Genomic DNA, 27,611 nt, shown 5'->3' on the forward strand with positions numbered 1-27,611 from the left:
TCAATTTTTTTGTTCTCTTTGTATCTTTTGTTAAAAAGCAGGGATTTATGCTTAGGACCCATCCCATTTCTGGAACATTATATTGCAGCAGTTTTGCAAGAATGTTATCAGTTTGCACTAGATGGCAACACTATTTCCTGGCATGTATTGCTTCAGATGCCTACCTAGGTGTCTCTTCAATACTGAATATCATGGGAATGAAGCAAATTTGACAATAGAAGTAGGTTGGAAACCTTTTTTAAAATGGCATGCTTTATCTGAATTGCAAAAGAAAATGTTTGGATTTCATATGATGGTCAGTAGTTATGTACACTAGACCAAAGTTCCCACTTAAAAAAAAAAAAAATATATATATATATATATATATATATTTTACATGAAAAAGGTTAAAGTAATGATAAATGATAGTTACTAGGGAGTTTAATGGCTGAACAGTATATATCTTTTCTCCTATTACAAACCACATAGAGGCGCGCCCCCCCCCTGACCTATCAGCTACCTCTGGCACGTTGACTGACAGCAGCTGGCGTGACAGGACTACTTACAGCCCTCCCACACCGTTGCTCTGGTTAGTGCATTTGTATCCACACCTCTAGACACACGGTGCTGCTGTTTTGGACTGTTACCATACACGGTACGTTCTTGGGAGTAGTGCTCGGCAGTAGGATCAGAGTTATAGATGTGTTAGGGGGAGATAGGCATATCTGCAATCTACACTGATGTTGCTTTATTATTCTTAATGCTGGATATAGGTGTAACGTTGTTTCATTTTCCTCAGTGCTACGAATATTAGCATGTTTATCGCATCCTGCATGGTTATTTGATCCTACTTTATGCAGTATGTCTCAATCTCCAATTGATTAAGTGCCAATTTATTTAGTGCACATTATGTTGTATTTCCTATTTGCTGCACTGCTATTCCTCTGGTCACATTACAAATTGGCATGTATATATATTTATATCGTGATGTGTATTTAGATTACTGCTATGCTTTTATCATTGCTATGACATTTCTCCCTTTTTCTTTCTTTTTTCTTTCTTTTTTCTCTGTGGTAGCAGCAAGTTATGTCCATCACTTTGTCTTGTAATTTGTACTTTTTAATGTTATATGTTCACTTAGATTGAGGTGGATGTCCTGGGATACATTGGGTACATTGTATCTGATACTAATTAACTTGTATTTGGGTGTGTATGTATTTTGGTGTAAACAGTGTATGGTTGCCTTGACAACTGTTTTTGGAGCAATTTCTGTTCACTGGGGGAGGGTCTTAGAGGGTATAAATGTTTGCTTGTCACATTTTATTGTTGGTCTGATGAAGGGAAGCTGTCCCCGGAACGTCACGTAAATAAAAGCTTCTATTGCTTATCCTTAAGCCCAGCGAGTGCTGTCTTCTATTACCTTTTATATATATATATATATATATATATATATATATATATATATATATATATATATATATATTATACAAAAGAACAGCAACAGATCAGGATTTGCATCAAAGAATAAAGCCAAATTTATTGACGTTTCGGGGATATATTTCCCCTTCTTCAGAACAATAATTACACACAAGTGTTGTGCTTAAATAGTGTACAGAAATACAACAATACCTCCCACTTCCTGTTAAAAAAGCGCCAAATTTACATCATCTCCAGTAATCATGAGTGTATACACCCAGATGAACCGGAAGTCATTTACTGCTGGGTTAATGAAGACTAGTTTCCTGGCATAATTGCACACACAGAGTGTAACATAAACAAAATCAAAGTATAATAAATAATGTACATAACATGTTTCTTATGTGCATAAAGTAAATTGCAAAACACCTACTGCAGTTATTTATATAATATTCAATTCAAATAGTTCTGAATTGCCTCCTCTAAAAAACTGAGCAATGGGGAGGCAGGGTCAGTGTAGGGGGGGGGGGGGGGGATAATCTTGTGTTGTTACCAGTGATCATTACCAAAAGTTAATTAAGTTAAACTCTGAGTTTATCCTGTTTGGGGTCCTGGTCTTCAATTTGAAGATCCAGAAAACCTCTTGCCTGGCAAGCTTTCTGTCCCTATCCCCACACCTACTCCCAACATGAACTTAATCTATTATTGTCCACCTCAAGGTGTTAGGTCTTTGTCGATGAAAATCCTTAAAGTGTCTAATGAGGGGTGTGGTCAGGGATCCTGTTACCAACATGTTTTCTTATTCTAGTTCTGACCTCCCTTGTGGTCATACCCACGTATTGGATCTTACACTCCATACACGTGAGAAAATAGACCACATAGGTGGTGCTACAATTGTAACATTTGTTGTGTGAAAATGTATCTCCTGTCATCTCACATTTGAATCCATCCCCTATTGGTACATACTCACAGGCTTTACAGGTGGAGTTGTGACACATGTATACCCCCTTTACAGTCAACCATGAGCTAGATGTTAGATTTGCAGGTTTTTGATAGGTGGGGGGATACCATATTCCTTATCATCACACCCTGCTTGTAGGTGAACTTGCACCCTTTTTCTTCTAAGTCAACTGGATCTTCATCTGCAGTCAGCATCTTAAAGTGTTTACTCACTATTTTGCAGATCTCATTATACTGATCATTATATGTAGTGATAAAAAGAGCTTGTTTAGCTGTCCTAGATGAATCATTCCTTTGCTTGTTCCTGTTCTTCAATAGTGTTTCCCTGTCTAAAGAAGCTACCAACTTCCTTACTCCCTTTGTCATGGTTTCCGGATACTTCCTATACTTGAGCCTGCCCAATAGGGAATTAGATTACTTCTCAAACTGAGACTGAGTGGTGCAATTTATTCTAACCCTGTCCATCTGGCCCTTAGCTATGGCCTTAAAGAACCTTTTCAGGTGGTTAGTGTTCGCATGAAGGAGTGTGTTACCCGTGATTGGTTTCCTGTATAGATCTGTACTGTGCCTTTCTCCCCATTACTCTCACCAATCAGTATGACATCCAAATAATTCACCTCATGTTTCTGTATCTCAAAGGTAAAAGTAATGCCTATGTTGTTTGAATTCAGCCAAGCTAGAAATGAGGCTGTCGCGTCCTCACTACCCCTCCAGACAAAAATCAAATCATCAATGAGATAGAAACGATCCTGGAATTTAAAGAAATTGTGAGTTAATAAAAACTCAGTAACTCTCAGTATAAAGGCACAGCTGTCCTCATCAAACAACATAGACCTCTCCAACAAGAACTTAACTGTTTTCAAGCTTTTATTGTGTTGCATAGAGGTGTACAAGGCCTTCACATCTACCATTAAGCCAAAAGTAGGATTGTGACCAGTTTATATCTTGTATTAGACCCAACAGATGTTTCATATCTCTCAAATAACTGGAAAGTTTTGTCACAAGTGGCTGGAGTATCACATCTAGCCACTGAGAGAGTCGTTCAGACAGAGAGCCAATCCCACTCACTATGGGGCATCCCTCCACTTTAGAGAGGGACTTATGGCTTTTGGGTAGATGGTTGAATATGGGAACGATTGGTTTATCAACCATTAAAAATGATGCTGTTTCCTCATCCATGAACCCATTTTCCTTCCAATTATCTATAAGATCTCTTAGCTCCCTCTGAACCTTGTGATGGCATTGGCAATAAGCTGAATATACTGTGTCCTGTCTTCTAGATGTCTAACGGCCTCCTGTACAAAGAACCCCCTATCCATAACAACTATGGAGCCCTCCTTGTCTGCTGATCTAATGACCAAGTCAGTGTTTTCTTTGAGGGCAACCAAAATTTCTCTTTCTTTCCTGGTCAAGTTATTCTTTCTGGAATGCTTGTTCCTCAGACTCACTAGTTCAGTAAGGTCCCTCTCGACCCTTTTTTGAAAAGATACTATAGTATCACCTCGGTTATGGATGGGATAAAACCTAGACTATTCTTTATAGTGTGGAAAATTGTCGCCTCCTGCTTCCACTACTGTCCCCTCCTGATAGAGTGCCTCCATGGATACCCTGTCACACTGCTCAGAAAAATCAAAATTGTGTTTATAGTTGTGTACTACCCAAGTGCCCATGGACGGGTGCTCATCAGGATGATTATGATGTTTATAAAATGTATGTAGGGTGATGTTCCTAATCATTTTATTAACATCAATTAAGTGTGTTGAAAAGATTAAAACCATTGGAGGGTACATAGCCCAATCCCAAGCCCAGAACCTTGTTTTTAGCTTTTGATACGGCATAGCTGGAAAGATTTACCACACTATCTATTGGTACTTTGTGTGCTATTGCTGCTGCTGGTATCCCCTCCTCAAGGGGTACCGATTCGTTGGCCTAAGTGAAAAACCTATTTGATATCGCTCCTATTTGGGCCACTGGCTTGGGAATTAGGTGGAACTTCAGTGTTGTCAGAACTCTTTTTATTTACTGCGTGTTTTCCTTCTGAAATCCTGTCTCAGGATTGGTTGAGGTGGAATTGCACCTTCTTTGGGTCTAACAGCCTGTGTGTAATGCTCGTGGGATTTTTTCACTATCAGACCGAACTCGGCCAGTAGTCTTCTTATCCCGGCGTCAAGCCAGAATGATAGGGAATATTCCAGAGCAGAGAAAGTTTGCAAGATGAGGTAAGCGGCACACACCACAGGCAGGGTAGTCTTCGGCGGCAACAGGCAGGGAGTCAGAGCAGTCCAAAGGTAAACCACTAGGATGGTCAGGCCGGCAGGGTTTGGCAAAAGTAAAGCAGTCCAAGGGTAAACCACTAGAATGGTCAGGCAGGCAGGGTTTTGCAACGGTAAAGCAGTCGCAGTCCAGGGTAAACCACTAGAATAGTCAGGCAGGCAGGCAGGGATTGGCAACAGAGAGGCAATCCAGAACAATAGGGGTTATCAAGCAGAATGGTCAGACAAGCAGAGATCAGCAGCAGTATATCAATCCAGAAATAAGGGGTTAACAGGCAGAGTGGTCAGACAAGCAGAGTTCAGCAGCAGTATATCAATCCAGCAATTAAGGGGTTAACAGGCAGAGTGGTCAGACAAGCAGAGTTCAGCAGCAGTATATCAATCCAGAAATAAGGGGTTAACAGACAGAGTGGTCAGACAGCAGAGTTCAGCCGCAGTATATCAATCCAGCAATTAAGGGGTTAACAGGCAGAGTGGTCAGACAAGCAGAGAGTTCAGCAGCAGTATATCAATCCAGCAATATAGCAACAATAACACCCAGGAGAACAGAAAGTAACACCTATACTTGGACACAGTATGATTTGCTGATAGAATTCTGGCTGATTGCAACAGCCAATAGGATAGAATTCATTCTTTGTTGACCATCAGAAGAAGAGGATGCTCCGCGCCGGATGTCTTGAAGATGGACCCGCTCTGCGCCGGATGGATGAAGATAGAAGATGCCGTCTGGATGAAGATAGAAGATGCCATCTAGATGAAGACTTCTGCCCGCTTGGATGAAGACTTCTGCCGGCTTCAATGAGGACTTCGGCCCGCTTGGATGAGGACTTTGCCGGCTGGATGAGGATGGATGTCCGGTCTTCGAAAACTGTAAGTGGATCGTCGGGTGTTAGTGTTAGGATTTTTTAAGGATTTATTGGGTAGGTTTTATTTTTAGCTTAGGGTTTGTGCAGTAAAATAGCTAAATGTCCTTTAAAGGGCAATGCCCATCCAAATGCCCTTTTCAGGGCAATGGTTAGCTTAGGTTTATTTAGATAGGTTTTTATTTGGATGTCTTGAAGATGGACCCGCTCTGCGCCGGATGAATGAAGATTGAAGATGCTGTCTGGATGAAGATAGAAGATGCCATCAAGATGAAAACTTCTGCCCGCTTGGATGAAGACTTCTGCTGGCTTCAATGAGGACTTCGGCCCGCTTGGATGAGGACTTTGCTGGCTGGATGTGGATGGATGCATGGAAACTTCGAAAACTGTAAGTGGATCGTCGGGGGTTAGTGTTAGGATTTTTTAAGGATTTATTGGGTGGGTTTTATTTTTAGCTTAGGGTTTGGGCAGTAAAAGAGCTAAATGCCCTTTTAAGGGCAATGCCAATCCAAATGCCGTTTTCAGGGCAATGGTTAGCTTAGGTTTATTTAGTTAGGGTTTATTTGGGGTTTTGGTTTTGTGGGTGTAGGTTTTACTGTTGATAGGGCTATTAGATTAGGAGTAATTCATTTTTTATATTTGATCATTTCATTTTTTATTTTGTGTAATTTAGTGTTTATTTTTTTTGTAATTCAGATAATTGTATTTGATTAATTTAATTTATTTTATTTTATTGTAATGTTAGGTTTTAGTGTAAGGCAGGTTAGGTTTTATTTTACAGGTAACTTTGTATTTATTTTAACTAGGTAGCTAGTAAATAGTTAATAATTTTTTACTAACTAGTCTACCTAGTTAAAATAAATACAAACTTACCTGTGAAATAAATATAAAACCTAAAATAGCTACAAAAATAGCTTAGGTTTTATTTTACAGGTAAGTATTTAGTTTTAAATAGGAATTATTTAGGTAATAATTGTAAGTTTTATTTAGAATGATTTCAATTATATTTAAGTTAGGGGGTGTTAGGGTTAGAGTTAGGGTTAGACTTAGGGTTACGTTAGGGTTATGCTTAGGGTTAGGGTTACGTTAGGGTTAGGATTAGGAGTTAATATATTTATTTAGTGTTAGTGATGTTGTAGGCCAGAGGTTTAGGGGTTAATAACTTTAGTATAGTGGTGGCGACATTGGGGGCTGTAACTCTAATGTAGGTGGCGGCAATGTTAATGGAGGCAGATTAGGGGTTAATAACATTATGTAGGTGGCGGCGATGTCGGGGGTGGCAGATTAGGGGTTAATAACTGTAAGGTAGGTGGCGGCAATGTTAAGGGAGGCAGATTAGGGATTAATAACAAGTGTATTTAAGTGGCCGTAATGTTAAGGGCAGCAGATTAGGGGTTAATAGTTTTATGTATGTGGCGGCAATATAGGGGGTGGCAGATTAGGGTTTAATAACTGTAATGTAGGTGGCGGCGATGTTAAGGGCGGCAGATTAGGGGTTAATAGTTTTATGTGGGTGGCGGCAATGTAGGGGTGTTTAGACGTGTTTTTATGTTAGGGTGTTAGGTTTAAACGTAACATTTTCTTTCCCCATAGACATCAATGGGGCTGCATTAAGGTAAAGTATATTAATATAACAATGTTGGTTGTGCAAAGCTGGGGAATGGGTAGTAAAGGCAGTATCTATCTTTTTAAACAATAACAATTTTGGTGTTGACTGTCCCTTTAAGTTAAAGCTGTATATTTTGCTTTTTTAATCTAAGAGGAAGTACAAATGGGACTTAAGGACTGATTGCTCACTGGCTGATAAGCAGATCTGCCACTGATTTACTAGTGGAGAGTGACAACTAATCAATTAGCTGGCAGGATTAGGTATAAGCTGTTTTATATTGATAAGTGGTTTTATCTGACTGCTTCATGAATGTATCATTTTTAGTGAGATTTATATCTAACCAGAGCGTGTCATATTATTTTTCTGATGCTTTTTCTACTTCTTGTACTGCAAATGTTTAGCTGCTAGGTTACAACATTAATCATTTTGCCCCAGAGGAAGGCCTAGGGGTCTATTTTAAAATCATTTGAAAACGTTACAATATGCTATTTATTTCATGTTTTTCAAATGCTTTAGCACTACATAAAAAAACAACAGAATAAGCAAACACTTTCTTTGCAGCAGTTTGTAATTTAGTATCCTGAACCTGTTGAAAACACAGTTTTGCCTTTTTCAAGTGTTATTTCCTAGCTTTCGTTAATGTTAAATTTCTTCTGCATGTTAACTACAGGTGTTAAGAAATAATAAATTAATTTACTAAATTGTGATATTAAAATGTTCCTTTATAATTATGCAAAATTATATAAAATAATTAATTGAACACATCATGAACTGATTCTAATTTTTAAGTGAAAAGAAAAAAAAAAAATATTAGCTCCAAGTTTCCTTTATCTTTGACCTTGTACCATTTGCTTATGTGAAGGTCTGTTGCAAGTGTACGCACAATGATTGTCATTAGTTTAAATACATTTTGCTCTTATAAAGTTTTGTATTTGAAGCATAGAAACTTCAGCCCATACAGACAGGAAGCAAGACAGCATATACAGCCAGAATTTATTATGGTACAAATAATAGCTTGTGCAACCCCACCACTTGCTCTCACACAACTAACTGCATGAGAACAGGGCTTGTTAATCATCACAGATTTATCATTCCAAAATAGTATCTACAGCTTTATAAATAGAACCATATATGTTTCAAACTCCTAGACATATAGGCCTGATGATCGAAAGTGCTAAGAGGTGGCAAAATATTCCAAGGAATCCGCCGCTATGTCAAGGGAGCCTGTTGAAATATTCCAAGCTCTTGACATAGTGGTATTGCCCAGAGGCGCTTACTATGCATGCCACTGGTTGGTGATGCTGGCTATAGAAAACACCCAGCATTGCCACCCATTTTGATGATGTATAGTAAAGGATCCTTTGAAATAGAACTTCCGGGCCTAACCACCAATCCTAATACCCCTCAACTAAAGTACCCCACGATCGTAAACTAACACTACATTAATAAATATCTACACCACATACCCATAGAAAGAACATATCCTGTTATCCCATATACAGCCACATACCCACTGCAAGTACCTATCTAGCCTTGTAACCCCTAAACCTCCAATCACCCACCACAAGTATCTATCCTATTACCCCTACACCGCCACATACCCACTGCAAGTACCTATCCTACTAACTTTTTACTGCCACATACCCACTGAAAGTTCCCTACACTATTAACCCTAAACCACCACAAACCCAAACGCAATCTAACCCTACTCTACCTAACACTGAATCCCCCCTCTAAACTAAACCCTCTAAGTTACATGAAAAACAAAAAACTAAGTTACAATAAAATAAAATAATCTGTTACAAAAAATAATAAAATTCAATATTCAAAATAAAAAAAACACCATTATACCTAACACTAACCTACATGTCCCATAAAATAAAAAACCCACCCAAAACAAAAATTACCTAAGCCCTAACACTATAATAAACTGTTATAGCCCTTATTAAGGGCCTTTGTGAATGGCATTTCCCTAAAGATTATTCAGCTCTTTTAAAATAAATAACAATTACAACCCCCCCCTCTACAATACAAGTAACCCCCAACCCCCAAATATTAACATCTACATAAAAAATCTTTCCTAAAAAATTAGAATTAAAATAAATAAGAACACCCAAAAGAATCTCTAACTAACCCAAAAGGTTGTACTCACCGATCGAAAATCTGGCTTATCTTGTAATATTTTTTCATTGTAAAAGAGCTGAATTATCTTTAGGGCAATGCCCCACAATGCCCTTTTAAGAGCTATTGTAACTTATTTTGGTGTTAGTTTTTTTTTTTGTGGTGGGTTTTTTATTTCATGGAAATGTAGACTAGTATTAGGTATAATGGTGGGTTTTTTATTTTGGATACTGTAATTTATTATTTTTTGTAACTTAGATTTTTTTATTTTATTGTAATTTAGGAGGTTTAGTTTAGGGGGTTAAGTGTTAGTTAGTGAAGTTCTAGTTTGCTTTGGGAAGTGTCGGTTTAGGCCATACCTGTAGGGGGTTGATTTGGTGATTATTGATGTTTAGCATTTAGTAGGCCTTAATAACCTAATCACTCCCCATACCTATATGGGGGTTAATTAGATGATTAGGTTAAGGCAGCTTAGGGGTTAATATTGCATTTATCTAGAATGTTTAAAATATTATGCATTCTTATGTATGATGCATATTCTTTTAAGTATTGTATATAAATTAATATGTATTTATTTTTTCTTGTGTTTTTTATTGCAGACAAATATATTTTTTTAAAATTATATTTATTTTACAAGAGTCATTAGTATTACAATTTTATTATTACATAACAGGCATGCAGTTATGTACTACTATAATGCAACTGTCCATAATTATAATACAACTGTTTTTTAAACATAAATTATAAACAAATATGCATTATACATGATCATGCATTTTATTTTAAACATTGTAGATATAATGTATACATTGATATTCAATATTTAAAATATTATTATTATTATTATTATTATTATTGGTTATTTGTAGAGCACCAACAGATTCCGCAGCGCTATGTATATTGCATATTGTTTTAAGTTTTAAAATATATTTGTTAGCTTGTGTTTATTAGTGATAACATAGATATATATGTTAATATAGTACAAATATACAAATGTACAACAACAGATTAAAACGGTTGAAGTATTCAAACACACTGATCTGAAACAAAAATCTACCTTCTTTCCCAGTCATGAAAAAGGAAGTTTTATACAAACTTTTGAACAATTAGTGAACAAGATATCGATAGTTTTGAACTATCAAAAGAAAAGTAAAAAAGAAGTATAAATTGGAATCTGACATTAAAAGAAAAAGAGATTTTAAAAAAACTTGCAAAAAAGAGAGGACCTAGTTATAAAGCACGCGGATAAAGGGGGAGGAATTGTAGTAATGAGTAAAAACTATTATTTGGAAGAAGCAAATAGAATACTTGAGGACAAAAAAGACTAAAGAATGATCCGGGTGACAACCATTTTTCTGAAATTCAAGAATTAATGAAAAAAGCCCATTCTATAGGATTATTAAACAGTTCGGAATTAAATTTCATTATAATACAAAACTTTAGAACACCAATCTTTTATTTTATACCTAAGATTCATAAAAACTTACATAACCCTCCACGGCGTCCAATAATATCAGGTATCAATTCCATCACTTCAAATTTATCCCATTACATAGATCATTTTCTACAAAGATATGTCAAAGATTTACCATCTTACTTAGCAGATTCAACACAATTTTTAAATTTACTCAAATCAATAGAATGGAAAAAAAATTATCTTTTAGTGACCTGCGACACCAGTTCATTATATACAAGTATACAGCATAATTTGGGACTGGCAGCCATTTCATATTATTTACAATCAGATCCTGAAATGAAAAATACACAAGAAAAATTCATACTAGACTGCATAGAATTTATACTTACTAAAAACTATTTTAAATTCAATGATAAATTCTATTTACAGATACAAGGAACAGCTATGGGCACAAGATTCGCACCCAGTTATGTGAATTTATTCATGGGACATTTTGAGAAGGATTTATTCGAGAATGGACCATGGGGTGCGAATTTTGTGCTCTATAAGCGTTATATAGACGATTTGTTTTTAATCTGGAAAGGAGACTCAGAGTTATTTGAATTATTCTTGGAAGATCTCAATAATAATGAATTTGGGCTGTCATTTACATCTGAATATAGTACGAATAAAATAAATTTTTTGGACATAGAAGTAGAGATTATCAATAATGAAATCAAAACCAGAACATACTTCAAGAAAGTAGACTCCAACAATTATGTGGACTCAAGGAGTTGCCATCATAGTAAATGGAAAAACAATATACCCAAAGGCCAACTATTAAGAGTCAGGAAAAATTGTACTGATAATGATGATTTTGACCAACAGTCAGAAATTCTAATTAATAGATTTAAACAGAAAGGATATGAAGAAAAAAGAATTGTAGAATTAGCTAAGACAGTAAAACTAGTGGATAGAGAGACTTTATTGAATAAATCAAATATAAAAAAAGAGAAGACATATCAAAAAGGAGAATTCAATCAAGGGACACATTTAAATGGAGAATTAAATTCAGAAATACCAATAATAGCAACATATTCAGAACAACATAAATTCTTTGAAAAAAATTGTTAAGAGACATTGGCCTTTATTATTAAAAGATCCAGTTATAGGACACACATTGGGGAGAAATCCGAAATTTATTTATAAAAAAGCAAAGAATTTCAAAAGCATATTGGCACCAAGTGAGTATAGACGGAATAAAATGACTCTGACAAATATTAAGGATCTGGAGGGAAACCAAATTGAAGGTTTCTTTCCATGTAGGCAATGTAAATCATGTAAATTTAGTAGCAAAATAAAAAATATAAAATCAGACAAAATGGGAAAAACAGTGAAAATCAATGGGATATTAAGATGTTCAGATATGAATGTAATATATTTAATACAATGCAGCTGTAATTTGAAATATTTCGGGCAAACTGGCAGGAAACTGAAAGACCGCATAAGAGAACATCTCCTGACAATAGAGCATAACAGAAAAGACACAAACCTTTACAGACATTTTTTGGAGGTCCATTCAGGTAAATTAGAATACTTTAAATATTGGGGAATTAAAAAGATAGAACCCGATGGGAGACGAGGAAATATGAAGGAAAAACTTATCAGACAGGAAGCAGAACTAATTTATAGTTTTGGTACATTAGCTCCAAAGGGTCTAAATAGTGAATTAGATCTCAACTTTTTTCTCAAATAAATAAAAACAATATAATTTTGCTAAACTGGACCTATTATAATACTATAAAATCTGATTTCATTTTTTAGATTTCCATAAAATGAATTCATAATTATAAAATGATATATAAAACACATTGCCTGCAATAACTTAGTAAAGGTAATATATGCCAATATCTGCTAAATCCAGTAATCTACTGAGGAAAAAGTTCCTGTCAAATAAAATAAAAAAAAATTAAAAATTGGAAACATTCTATCTGTTAGGAAAGTGTATAGATGTATTTATATTCTCAATTAACATGTATAAATGGATGTTGAAAACAACATATCTTATTATAGAAGACTAAAGAAGAATAAATAATGATTATTAAAAGGGTATACAAAATCTAACAGTTGCTTTTATGCAACATTTAAACACAGCCAATCAAATATACTTTATATATACTTATCATTTTTCCAGTTAAGAATATTGTAAGAGAATCAGAGAGAACATTTTATTTTATTAAATCTCCTATATAGTGTAAATAATCTCCATATGAGAATAGATATTGTATATCAGACACATCTTAGAACGATGATTAAATTTGGTAAAATCCCTCAGATAGATAGGGAAGACACAAATCCGTCAGTCATCTTCCGAAAAAGATAACACAAAGAATAATAAAATAACCGAGTGGCACAGTTCCATTTAGAAATTGAATATGGATAAAAGGTAAGGTCTAAAAAACTAGTTTAAATATACGGATCCAATGTTCATCTAAGAGAAGAGGGAAGGGGTGACAAAGTTGTTCTAATAAATAATTGACAAACTAATTGACATAAAATATTTAGGTAGTATATTTCCAACTGTATTTTTATTTGTATGTTTATTGAGAATAGAAATGGGATTATACTTTATGATGATACACTCAAATATCAGTTTACAGACGTAAATATTTTATATACAAGTGAGCAGTATATAGCAGCAAATTAGTAGGTGTAATTGGGTCAAACCAAAATATGCAAATTGAGCAAAGAAATGATGAAAGGGTTAAGCATACGGGTATAAAAGGAAGGAGCGGTAGTTAAGAAACCATCTTGATAAAGGCTATTTTATTAGCTGAAACGCTTAGATCATACTACTCAGCTCCCAGATCTAAAGACACGCTAAACAGATCTCCCAGGACCTGTATCAGTATTGCACTGACATATTTAGGTGCAAACTGAATTGGTAGGAGACTGTTTGATCCCACTCCCAGAACCAATTCTGAATACAGATAGAAGCGGTAGGAGACGGGAATTCAACAGACAAGATTTTCAAAAAGTGCGCGCACTCATCATACTCCACACGGATTGGATAAGATTGGACACAGCAAAACAGACTGTAAATAGACCAGTCAGTCGAAGCATCAAGTGAAACAAAGTAGCTTCTAAGAACTGTGAGTAAACATACAATATTACCAGCTCTGAAGCCGAAGAAACAACAGTGAGTACATATTGAAATTATAATATAGCAACCATCTGGAACACAAACAAACCATATCTTGAAACAGTTGCTTATTTATCGAAAATTGAATATCATTGTACCCAAACACACCACGATATACACCTGGACATTCCTAATTCATTATTCATACGCTAAAGGAGAGAAATAATGGACTAATGTATTACTCATAATTTCACTGTATATCAGAACACATTTATCAAGTATTGTGAATATATTTCCAGTATCTTATATTATCTTCATGCATGTAATACGTGGCTGTTAGTAGCAGCAATATTGAAATGCCTCTATCATCAGATAATTGTATCAATGTTTTTATGCATAGTCACCAACATTAGTATATTTTATTGATAGCGACACCGGTGTCTATATTTTATTGATTAATAATATTAGCATATACCGAGATATTGAATTCTCAATTTCTTTGTATTTTATACATTAAATTCTTATTTATATAGATCCATCTTGTTGCATTATTTTTGACAAGTTTCTCACAGAGCGAACATTGGGTCTGTAAGTGTATTCTCAAAGTTTCGTAAAACACTATTTGATCACCCACATATAGTCCATATATAATTAAGGTTATTTAGTGATTCGCAACAGGGAATATTGTACTTAGTATTTCATCTTATTATAGATACAATTCAAGTTTATATATTTGAAGTAAAGTCACTTTCACAGTCAGCCTTTAGGGGCGCTCCTAACACAACGTCACTCCAATACACCATGTTAATATAGTAGTCAGTAGCATTAAATTATATTCTTAAATAACAGGCATGCAGTAATGTAGAACTATAATTTTAAATTATACTGCCTTTAATAACAAATAATAAATAACAACAAGCAACATTAATTAAATTTAAATTTATATTAAATTTTAATGTATATGCAAATATTTAAATAATATGCATTCTACATAACAATGCATCAATTTAAATATTGAACATCTATGTGTAGGGCCTTAGCTTCTAAAGTTAGTTTTACGTTATGATAGTTTAGGGGCCAATGTTTAAATGATATGCATAGTCGCTGTACAATGCATAATGTTTAAAGTATTGTATATATGTATAAAGTAAAATATATTTTATGATGCTTTCTATTATTTTAAACATAAACATATATTTGTAAATATATATTTATGTTTGAAATAATAGCAAGCAACCATTAAATACCTTTTAAGATATCTACAATACTTTAAATAATCTACATTGTACATGGCACATTTTAAATGGGGTGCCATTTGAGCAGAGTGCAGAGTGCAGAGTATCAAGTCACCCTTTAAGTATCTTGTCTGCAATATGATGAGGTACCTGGGGATACCACTTGTTTTAGGGTGCTACCTTCTGGAAATAATGGGGGAACACTTCAATTCTGATCCCTAATTCCTCCCAGAAGGTGGTATCCCTAGTTGCCTCCTCAAATTTCCAACAACATACTAAAAGGAAGACTTGATCCCATGTGCCCTGTTTGATTGGCATCCCTTTTAAGATGCACAAGACCGGGGCTCAATTTCAGCTGGCGAGACTAAATCGCCTGAGGTAGTAGAATAAGTGTTGTAGAAGTTAGGTCCCGCAGGCAATATTTGGAGTGTGACTACACTGAAAATATTTTTAGTTTCAGTGAGCGCACTGTCTGCACCATGTAGGCCCACTTCAAATAGGGCCCCCCCCCAGCCACAGAAAAATGCTAATGAGCGACGATGATGGCGATGCGGGTGGTGACGTTACACTCCCATTGTTTTCTATGGGAAAGACATTGCCGCTCAACATCACTGCTCAACCAGGCCAGTAAGATAGTTTCTCTTTGGTATGTCGATGTTTTGAATATTGGGGTCATAGTGACGGTTAGACATATAGTGAGTGTCTTATATCAGGTATATCCTGGAGCCAGTACTGAACAGGAAATGGCCAAAGATTGGTGGTTACACGCATATGTTGCTACTGATTGGTTCGATGACCACGTCCTGCTCATGAACAGAAATACAGATGGCAATGGGGCTCCTAAAAATAACTTTAGTTGTTTAACCCTTTGAAAGATATAATTAAGCACATTTTACCAGAGAACATATGTAAAATAGTTGTTTTAAAAAAGACCGCTGCTCCTTAACTCATCCGCCACCTCTGAGGCGGCGGACAGCAATCAGCCCTATCGGGTACGATCGGGTTGATTGAGACCCCCTACTAGTGGCCGATTGGCTCTGAATCTGCAGGAGGCAGCATTGCACAAGCATTTCACTAGAAATGCTTGTGCAATGATAAATGCTGACAGCATATGCTGTCAGCATTTATTGATGTGCGGCGGACATGTCCACCTACACATTAGTTAATCGGCCCCCTTGTGTTTTGTATAAAACTAGAAACTTTAAAAAGTGCTATGAGTGAAATTATGTACATATTGGGATTAAAGTAGTGCATCCCTTTAAGATCAAATCAATATATTCCAAATTGTAATCTGTTCCCAATATACCCCAGGCTCTCATTGTTAATAATCTCACTTTTAGGGACCTTAAAAGCAACTGAGATTATTTTTTTATTAATTCACAATAATTGTCTGACTTTCAATACAGATTTTTGCAAATGTATATACCCAAGAACAAAAAAAAAAACAACACACACATTTTATTTCCCAAAATTTGTATATGACATATGTACTGCACATTTGCAAAATACACTATATGGCCAAAGTATATGGATGCCTAACCATTACACTTGTGTGAACTCGTTGTACATCCCATTCCAAAACTATGGCCATTATTATGTAGAAGATCTACATCCCTTTGCGGCTATAAGAGCATCCACTGTTCTGGGAAGGTTTTCCATAAGATTTTGGAGTTTGTCTGTGGGAATTTTTGCCCATTCAGCCAAAAGAGCATTTATGAGATTGGATGAGAAATAGGCTCTGGCTCGCTATCAGTGTTCAAATTCATCCCAAATGTGTTCAATGGGGTTGAGTTCAGGGATCTGTGCAGGCCACTAAAGTTCCTCCACAATAAACTCATAAAACCATGTCTTCATGAACCTTGCTTTGTGCACAGGGACACAGTCATACTGGAACAGGAAATATCTCAAATAGGCTTGATACACAATAGGTAGGTTAAAATCAAACTTTATTTCATAATATTTAAAATTTAACAAACGTTGCTGGCATATTCAAAGAAACAGAAATTTAAATCTTAATATCACTCATGGTATTGACCGACAAGATGCTGCCATTCCGATAACACAGTAGCCATAGATAATAAAACTGCTCCATGTTTGTTATTAAATACATATGCAAGCTAATTTAATTGGTTTGTGTTAATTATCAAAACTTTTTGACTGCAATTGCAAGCTCCTCATATTTAAAGGGACACTGAACTGAAATTTTATCTTTCATGATTCAGATAGAGCATGCAATTTTAAGCAACTTTCTAATTAAGCCCACCTGATTATTTAGGTATCTCACAACTTTCAACCCCATGCTATAAAAAGATCAGAGTGTCTATAAAATTGTGATATAAATTTATGCTGTATATGAAGGGATTAAAGTCTACAAAGACGTGGGGCCTCTCCCAGCTATCCATAAAAAAGTTAGCATGGAATGGGGAGAGCTAGAACAGGAAAAAGCCTTCCCCAAACTGTTGCCACAAATAATCAACCAGAGATTTTTACCTTATTAACGATTATATATATATCATTCAGCACAGCATTAATAAATCTGATCCAGCCACAATAATACAATTTCTAGAATATTTTACAGTAACTTCAAATCAATTTATAAGTATAAAATACAAAATCTCTCTTTTCCACAACGGTAAGTTGGTCTATGATATATAAAATTATAACTATAAATTACACTTACAGCTTCAATTTAACTACTGCTATAAAGAATATCTTTGCTTTAAACTATTTAAATATAAAAATACATTAAACCTCTATACGTTACCAGTTGCCAATATTTGACAGTTTCAGTATCCAAAATTTCTCTATTGTCATACGTGAAGGGATTTACTATTTTGCAAGCAGGATAACAGGTCACAGAGTTATATCTCTCTGTCCCCGAGAGAGAGTTCCAGCATAGGGTCTCTCTGTACCCAAGAGAGAGTTCCAGCATAGAGTCTCTCTGTCCCCAAGAGAGAGTTCCAGCATAGGGTTCAGGGACTATTCACCAGATACTTGTCCAAAAGCAGGCCCCAAACAATGTGTGAGTCTCTGGGTAACAAAGTGAGTCTGTCCCTCTTCCTTGCATAGTGTGGAGTATATTCTCTGACATAGCTCCTTCTTCATTTTAGAATCGGTCAATAAGAAAAATTCTGGGTGTGAATTTAGCTCTCATTGACTCATTGGTAATTTAATCCTCCCCAATTAGATTACCTCTGGCTGCATCACCCGGCCTCGGTCACCAGGGGCACAGGACCTTAATTCCTGGAATTCTGTTTGTCTAAAAAGATAACTATATCTTTTTAAATGTTTTTATATAGTATTCATTTAAAATACACTTATGATTTTATGTTTCAATAAGACATCTGGTCATTGTCATATGGCCTATTTAATTGAACTGAGTATATCTATTTAATATTAGACACGTGTGTAACTGCATATTTGCTAATATATATTCAATGTATGTTTCTATACAATTTCCTACTTATAGTATTTTAAGTGATGCATTTGGAGAGCTATATTGAATTAGTAATATAATTTAATCTTTTCAGTAATTTATATTATATTCATTATTAGTTCAGGAAATTTAGAATAGTATCATTTCATTCCCTATTTATATAGTATATTTTAAGAGATAAATTTAAAAGTCATATTTCTATTTGGGGACTTAGTAGCTACACTATATTAATTATTTGATTTTAATAGAATCATATAATTTAATATTCTGGTATATATTGTTAAACTTTATTGCTATATCCCTGTCATAAACATACATGTAAGTAGAATTATGTAGTAATTAATTATATAGATATATTTATATCTGATTCCTATTCCATCTAATATAAATATATTCCACATCTAGTGTACACCACATTTCTTTAGTTTTGAGTGCATAAAAACATAATTATGATATACTTCATAGTACAAATTATTAGGTATGAGTCAGTCATCTCAGAGCCTTTATATCTTTTCTAAATATAATTTGTCAAATATTTTAAACATCTCCAATCCAGTTGTTTATTTAATTCACATCATAGTTGTGCTAGGCATTTGACATATCTCCTAGACTTACACATATTGACACATTCATAAGTCTTAGTATATTAAATATGCCTGCAAATTATATTAACAATTTATTTTATTTTAACTTTAGGGTCACAATATTACCACATGCCTGCCAGTGTTCCTTCTAGACAGGGATATGTATATTGGGAATGTTCAAAGAGATTTAGTGATTTATCATTTATTTATTATAGGTATGTCTGATCCACCACATTTCCTGGGGAATCTGACTGGGCATCTATGTCATCACAGGGGGTCTATGATAAGCTAGGATGAGAGATCTAAACTCTCTAAGCAATGAAGTAAAGAATTATTTTAAGTTTGTATCTTACAGTTGTAACAAATGTTCTTTTTGTACTTTTGAGACATCAGATAACTGGATTATTGATGTGTATTAAAATCCTGACTTCAGAACTGTAATAAAAAGATTTGTGACAATACAGTACATTTTTTAAAATGGTTTCATATATAGATGAATTCATCTGTATATTTTACGAAGTTATTTCACTTTTTACATGAGATATCTATTCATATAGATATATATTTTACATTAACATTATCACACATATATATATAAATATATATTTAATTACAAAAATAAAAAAAAATTCTAAGTGAAGAACATAGGAATGTAAAATATGCATAACCCACTTCAGGTTTTGCACTTTAGGTCTAATGCAGTGTCAGGTTAGCGTACACGAAAAATTAAGCAAACTTACAAAATAATTATATATAATTCTGCACATATTTTCTATTCAGAGACGTAATTCATCATTGGTAAAACATTTTTTTCCATTTAAGTAGAATTAGTTTAGGTTATTTTATTGGTTTAGTTATTTAACACTTATAGATACAACAGTTATATACCTTTAATTTTAATTATTATTGGTTTATAATATAGCATTGGCAAAATACCCCACATTCATTATTATTATATTATTATATTATTGAATCAACACCCCACATGTTATCATTATTGTATTATTAGGAATAAAGGTTGAAAAAATCCTATTGGCTGATGCAATCAGCCAATAGGATTGAACTTCAATCATATTGGCTGATCCAATCAGCCAATAGGATTGAGCTTGCATTCTATTGGCTGTTCCATTTTTCAACCTTAATTCTGATTGGGTGATAGAATTCTATCAGCTAATCGGAATCTAAGGACACCATCTTGGATGACGTCATTTAAAGGAACCTTCATTCAACAAGAAGACGTCGGAAGAAGAGGATGCTCCGCACCGGTAAGTGGATCTTCGAGGGTTAAGCGTTAGGATTTTTTAAGGGTGTATTGGGTGGGTTTTATTTTTAGGTTAGGGCTTTGGGCCACAATAGAGCTAAATGCCCTTTTAAGGGCAATGCCCATCCAAATGCCCTTTTCAGGGCAATGGGGAGCTTAGGTTTTTTTAGTTAGGGGGGTTGGTTGTGTGGGTGGTGGGTTTTACTGTTGGGGGGGACTGTTTGTATTTTTTTTACAGGTAAAAGAGCTGATTTCATTGGGGCAATGCCCCGCAAAAGGCCCTTTTAAGGGCTATTGGTAGTTTACTTTAGGATAGTTTTTTTTTTTATTCTGGGTGAGCTTTTTTTACTTTGATAGGGCTATTAGATTAGGTGTAATTAGTTTAAAGATCTTGTAATTTTTTTTTCTGCAATTTAGTGGGGTTTTGTTTGTAATTTAGCTAATTGTTTTGAATTTTTAGTTAATTGTATTTAAATTAGGGAATTTATTTCATTGTAGTGTAGTGTTAGGTATTTATTTTAGCTAGGTAGTAATTAAATAGTTAATAACTATTTAGTAACTATTCTACCTAGTTAAAATAAATACAAACTTGCCTGTAAAATAAAAAGAAACCCTAAGCTAGATACAATGTAACTATTAGTTATATTGTAGCTATCTTAGGGTTTATTTTATAGGTAAGTATTTTAAATAGGAATTATTTAGTTAATGATAGGAATTTGTATTTATATTTATTTTAATTATATTTAAGTTAGGGGTTGTTAAGGTTAGACTTAGGGTTAGAGGTTAATAAATTTAGTATAGTGGCAGCGATGTTGGGGGTGGCAGATTAGGGGTTAATAAATGTAGGTAGGTGGCAGTGATGTTAGGGACAGCAGATTAGGGGTTAATATGTTTATTATAGTGGCGGTGACGTTGGGGCAGCAGATTAGGGGTTAATAAGTGTAGTTAGGTTGCGGTGACATTGGGGGCAGGAGATTAGGGGTTAATAAATATTATGTAGGTGGCGGCAATGTTGGGGTCAGCAGATTAGGGGTTCATAAGTATAATGTAGGTGACGGCGATGTCCGGAGTGGCAGATTAGGGCTTAATAAGTATAATGTAGGTGGCGGCAATGTCAGATTAGGGGTTAATAAGTGTAAGATTAGGGGTGTTTAGACTCGGGGTTCATGTTAGGGTGTTAGGTATAAACATAAAATGTGTTTCCCCATAGGAATCAATAGGGCTGCGTTATGGAGCTTTACGCTGCTTTATTGCAGGTGTGAGGCTGTTAGGGTGTTAAGCCGGTTCTCTCCATTGATGTCTATGGGGAAATTGTGCACAAGCACGTACAACCAGCTCACCACTGACTTAAGCAGCACTGGTATTGGAGTGCGGTATGGAGCACAATTTTGCTCTACGCTCACTTCTTGCCTTTTAACGCTGGGTTTGTACAAACCTGTAATACCAGCGATGTAGGTAAGTGAGCGGTGACAATAACGTGTAAGTTAGTACCGCACCCCTCATAACACAAAACTCGTAATCTGGCCGTTAGTATTTTAATTTATTATTGTTTTTACTGGGATATTGTACTGTATCCCACATGCACATCTATTGTCCTGATATACAAATTATAATAATATGTTTATGCATGCATATGTTTTATATTAATGGTTTATTCATTTGTGTTTTATTTGTTATTAACTGAGACCACTATCAGCTTCAAATGTTTTTTAGGTCTGTATATATGAAGGTAGTTCAAGAGGTAAATATTATATGCCTGAGGAAAATTCTTGTAAGCAGAGAAACACTTTGCATTACATTAAGGGTTAACCACTTTTTGTTGAATACATTTATATTTAACATTCAACAATCCATTTGGTTCCTGTTTTGCTACCTTCAACACACCTCACATTGGAGTTTTAGATTGCTGGAGAATAGTGAGCTGAAGCACTACAAATATTCAGTCTGCGTCTGTAAGCACAATTGAGTGCTGCTACCAAATGTGAGTACCCTGTATATATTTTAATCATTATGAGTACCATTTGGAATTGCTGATACACACAGGAGACCCCTTTCGTTTGCTTTCTTTGCAGAAACGTTTGATCACGTAATTTATCTATGTGCATTTAAATTTTAACCATAATTCCCTTTAAGATACTTTTTAAGTTTACCTCTCCTATCAAATGTACTCCATTCTCTTGGTATCTTTTGTTGAATAGCTCATCTCAGCAGGCATAGGTTCAGCAATGCACTACTGGGAGCTAGCTTGTGATTTGTGGCTACACACATATGCCTCTGGTCATTAGCTCATGAAATGCATTCAGCTATCTCCCAGTACTGCATTGCTGCTCTGGACCTGATTTTAACTATATGTTTAGCCACTTTGCATCAAACAAACAAATGTGCAATAATAACACATTTGTGCATTTTATTTTTCCACTTGTATGTCAGTTTAACATCTAGAATAAGTAAACTTCACATTATTTACATATATTAGTGTTCTGTATTCATTTCTATCTATAAAAAAAATAAAATATTTAAATACATTTTGAAAAAAATAAAACTATGATGTACCAAAAAACACACACAAAACATGCAGATTTGTAATTATTAGGTCTCCTCTAGATTTGGTTTAAAACACAAATGTGTATATTACAATCAATAAAATAGGATATATCACCTTTGCAATTTCTTCTTGATATGCCACTAAGTTCAAGTACGATATGTTTACAAGGTCTGGCCCATAAACAACGGTAAACATACGATATTCCAGTCGTCCTCCGAAGTTTCCAACTTCCAACTGTTCGCGTAATTTAGGATCCTAGAAGCAAAAATGAAAAATATTTATTACAAATCATTATGACCTGATTTTATTTTATTAATTGTTCACACCTTTCACAAACAATTCCTTAAAGGGGTTGATCACATCCTTTAGAAAAATTAAAATTATTATCAACACAAAAAAACATTTAAAGTGCGTTGGTATTTTTGTAGATAAATAATTTGATAAGTTTTTCTAAACAATGCGATCGACCCTTGAACTATGTAAATATACACTGAATGTTATTGGTTATGTTCAAATTTAAAGAGGTATAAAATTAAACATTAAAAAAAAAAAAAAAACGTTAAAGAGATATGAAACCCAAAAATTTTCTTTCATGATTCAAATTTTAACCAACTTTCTAATTTACTTTTATTGTCAATGTTTATTTGTTCTCTTGGCATCTTTTGTTCAAAGCTGGGATATATGCTTAGGAGCCAGTCCCTTATTTTGTAAGAGTTTTGCAAGAATGTTACCCATTTGCAATAACACTAGATGGCAGCACTAATTCCAGCCATGTAGTGTTCCAGGTGGCTACCTAGGTATCTCTTCAACACAGAATATCATGGGAACAAAGCAAATGTATTAATAAAAATTGGAAACCTTTTAAATGTGGTATGCTCCGTCAATCACAAAAGAACATTTTTAGGTTTCATATCCATTTAATAGCTACTTGAAGAATGAAGAAAAACAGCAAACAATAATCACTGTGTATGTGTAAATATCTATAAATAAATATATGTGTGTGTGTATATAGTAATATACTTTATTTATAAAGCGCCAACATATTCCGCAGCGCTGTCCATGGGTACAATTCATTTAAATAAAACAATCATATAAAACTTGTAAGAAACAGGACAATTTTTTACAAACATCCTACCCTTGACATTCTAGAAGGGTAGGAGGTTGAGAAACATGAGATGAGGACTGCAAGATTTAGAATATATCAAAAATAGAAAAAGAAGTTCGATCCCAATATCCGTAATGTAAAAAATAGCCTTTATTATTCAAATTTTAAAATACCAACATGATACACACACAAGAGGAGTATCAGGTTTTACGCGTTTCGGCTGGTGCCGTACTCATAAACCTGATTAGGCACAGGTGAGTGCCCGCTTAAAAAGGTAACAGAAGAGATGGTTATTGGTTGGTGTTCAACACACCCCTATTAACCATCAAAGTACTGAGAGCACACAATCAATTAATTATATCACACTTTAGATAAAATGGGAAAATGGGGAAAAAAAACATATACATGTAATTTAAGGTCTGGTATTTGGTAACAAGATAGAAGGGTGATGAATGGCCAGTACATACAGGTTTAGATCCACATGTATGCTGCTAAGCATATTTTCAATATTTTGAATATAGGAAAAACAAGCATGTTATTGCTATGTTGCAGAACAAAAAGGCATATTAAATGACAAAATCAAAGATGTAGGAATAATAAAACAACATTAAGTGCATGTACATTTGATAAACTGGACCCATTGGTATTAACACATACAAGAGGAACTGACATTCTAGAAGGGTAGGAGGTTGAGAAACATGAGATGAGGACTGCAAGATTTAGAATATATATACTGTATAGTATTAGGATTTAGAGAAAGTATGCATATTCAATATTTAGATTATTTTGTATTATTTACTAATGTTTTCCTTTCTATTTTATGTATTATACATTAGTTTTATATGAAATCACAAATTGAAGTGATAGAGGCAAATTTATACTGGCAGTGTTAAAGCTCAAAGAATGTTATCGTTTTCCTGTAAAAGTTTGGTGCACAAGCTAATAATATGTAACAGGAACCATTAGATGCAACATTTAATGCCCCCAAGTTTCTCCTTACCCACAATTCCAAGTCATAAAGTTCAAACATTGAGAGGATGAGATTTAGAGGGTTGTCTATATTGGTTTATTGCCAGTAGTCAGGTCACAATATAGATGGAAAATAAAGAAATATTATGCATAACATATATTCAGAAATGGCTCTATATAGGTAACAAATTAAGTAACCTTAGCGCATTAGATAGAAGTATTACATAACATATAAATCCTAATATTTTAAGTGACCAGACATGGAAAGTTGTTTACATTTGGTCACTTCAATAAATAAGTGTTTTTGTGTTTCCTATTTTAGACTACTGACATTTTACTTATCCTTTACCTTATTTCAACTTTCCCCTCTGCATTTCTATTAAAAAAACATTAAAACTCACAATCGCACCTATCCTGTAGGTTAGTTTGTTTAAAGGGATTTTTTGTCTCTCGAGCAATAGTCTAGTGCTCACCAACATCGGCATGTCGGATATCATTTGTATGTAAGTCCCTCTCATAATATACTTCAATAAGGGAGCACAGTAACATTTATATTTGATACTAAGTGGCATGTTAATCACTACACAAGTAGTTAATTATTTGATATGTTATTATTAATAATGGTTTACTTAAAGGGACAGTCTAGGCCAAAATAAACTTTCATGATTCAGATAGAGCATGTTATTTTAAACAATTTTCCAATTTACTTTTATCACCAATTTTGCTTTGTTCTCTTGGTATTCTTAATTGAAAGCTTAACCCAGGAGGTTCATATGCTAATTTCTTTGACCTTGAATCCCACCTCTTTCTTTTCAGAATGCATTTTAACAGTTTTTCACCACTAGAGGGTGTTAGTTCACGTATTTCATATAGATAACACTGTGCTCGTGCACGTGAAGTTATCTGGGAGCAGGCACTGATTGGCTAGACTGCAAGTCTGTCAAAAGAACTGAAATAAAGGGGCAGTTTGCAGAGGTTTAGATACAAGATAATCACAGAGGTAAAAAGTATATTAATATAACTGTGTTGGTTGTGCAAAACTGGGGAATGGGCAATAAAGGGATTATCTATCTTTTAAAACAATAACAATTCTGGTGTAGACTGTCCCTTTAATGTCTTAAAAAGTGCTACATTATACAGTGCTATTTTTGATTGCACTATTTATAATACAATTGCAGTGACTGCACTAATAGCGCTCTCTGTGCTAGCCATTAAGGGCATGCTAAAAAAGTTTTGACAGTCTAAAAATATTTAACCATTCACTTGTAATACCACATTAGTCATTATTCCTTTGCCATCCAGCCATATGTATGGAATTATGAAGTTGGGAAGTTTTTTTTTTGTAGATTACAAGTTTTGTGCTATAGAGGGTGCGAAACGAACGTAACAAAAAAGTTACATTATTTCATCCTCCATAGCGCTGCCATTACAAGTTTTTGAGAAGCCGCCTTGTGTGCGCGATATGGTGGCGATAAGCTCCATACCACACAAAATCCAAGCGCTGCTTTAATGTGCTCGTGCACTCTTTCCCCATAGACATCAATGGGGAGAAGGTGTTAGGTTTTTTTCTAATACCTGAAGCGCAGAATGAAAAGCACCCTAACGCAAACCCATTGATGTCTATGGGGAAAAAAAAGTTACATTTAAACCTAACACCCTGACATAAACCCCACGTCTAAACACCCCTAATCTGCTGTCCCCGACATTGCTGACACCTAAATAAAGTTATTAACCCCTAATCTTCTGCTCCCGATATCACAGTCAATATAATAAAGTTATTAACCCCTTTTCCCCCGCACCCCAACATCGCCCACACTATAATAAAGATATTAACCTCTATTCTGCCGCTCCACGACATCGCTGCCACTAAATAAAGTTATTAACCCCTAAACCTCTGGCCTCCCACATAATTGCCATTAAACCTATTAACCCCTAAACCCACATCGCAAAAAACTAAAAACCTAACAACTCCATAACTTTATATTAAAATTACAAGATCCCTATCTTAAAATAAATAAAAACTTACCTGGTAAATTAAAAAAAACATAAGTTTAAACTATAAATTAAACTAACATTAATATTATACTAAAATTAAAATAACTATCAATTAAATAAATTAAATCACACATTTAAAAAACCTAACTACTAAAAAAATTAAATCTACAATTACATCAAATAAAAATCACTAAAGTAAAGAAAATAAAAAACACCAAAGTACAAAAAATAACAAACATTAAATTATGAAAAATAACAAACAAAATAATCCAAAATAAAAACAATTACACCTAATCTAATAGCCCTATAAAATAAAAAGCCCCCCCAAAATAAAAAACCTAGCCTACAATAAACTACCAATAGCCCTTAAAAGGGCCTTTTGTTGGGCATTGCACTAAAGAAATCAGGTCTTTTCCCTGAAAAATAAAATACAAAGACACCCCCAACAGTAAAACCCACTACCCAACCAACCCCCCAAAATAGAAAACCTAACTCTAACAAAAACCTAAGTTACCCATTACCCTGAAAAGGGCATTTGTATGGGCATTGCCCTTAAACGGCATTCAGCTCTTTTTCTTGCCCTGAAAAGGGCATTTAGCTCTTTTATGAAAAGCTCAAACCCTAATCTAAAAAAAACACCCAAAAAAAGTTTAAAAAAACTTAACACTAACCCTCGACGATCCACTTACAGTTTCTGAAGTCCAGACATCCAGGCAGCGAGA

At 34.5% G+C, this 27,611-nt stretch overlaps 1 protein-coding gene across 2 annotated transcripts in view; it reads right to left on the reverse strand.

The window, feature by feature from the left end:
• PLCB1 (phospholipase C beta 1) overlaps positions 1-27,611 on the reverse strand; it is a 1,466,985-nt gene that overhangs the window by 765,015 nt on the left and 674,359 nt on the right. For both annotated transcript variants that reach the window (XM_053712164.1, XM_053712163.1), the window contains exon 4: positions 22,935-23,075. In XM_053712164.1, coding sequence (XP_053568139.1) covers positions 22,935-23,075 — 141 coding nt within the window. The remainder of the gene's footprint in view (positions 1-22,934; positions 23,076-27,611) is intronic.

This window comes from Bombina bombina, chromosome 4, assembly GCF_027579735.1.
Source record: "Bombina bombina isolate aBomBom1 chromosome 4, aBomBom1.pri, whole genome shotgun sequence".
Classification (NCBI taxonomy): Eukaryota; Metazoa; Chordata; class Amphibia; order Anura; family Bombinatoridae; genus Bombina; species Bombina bombina.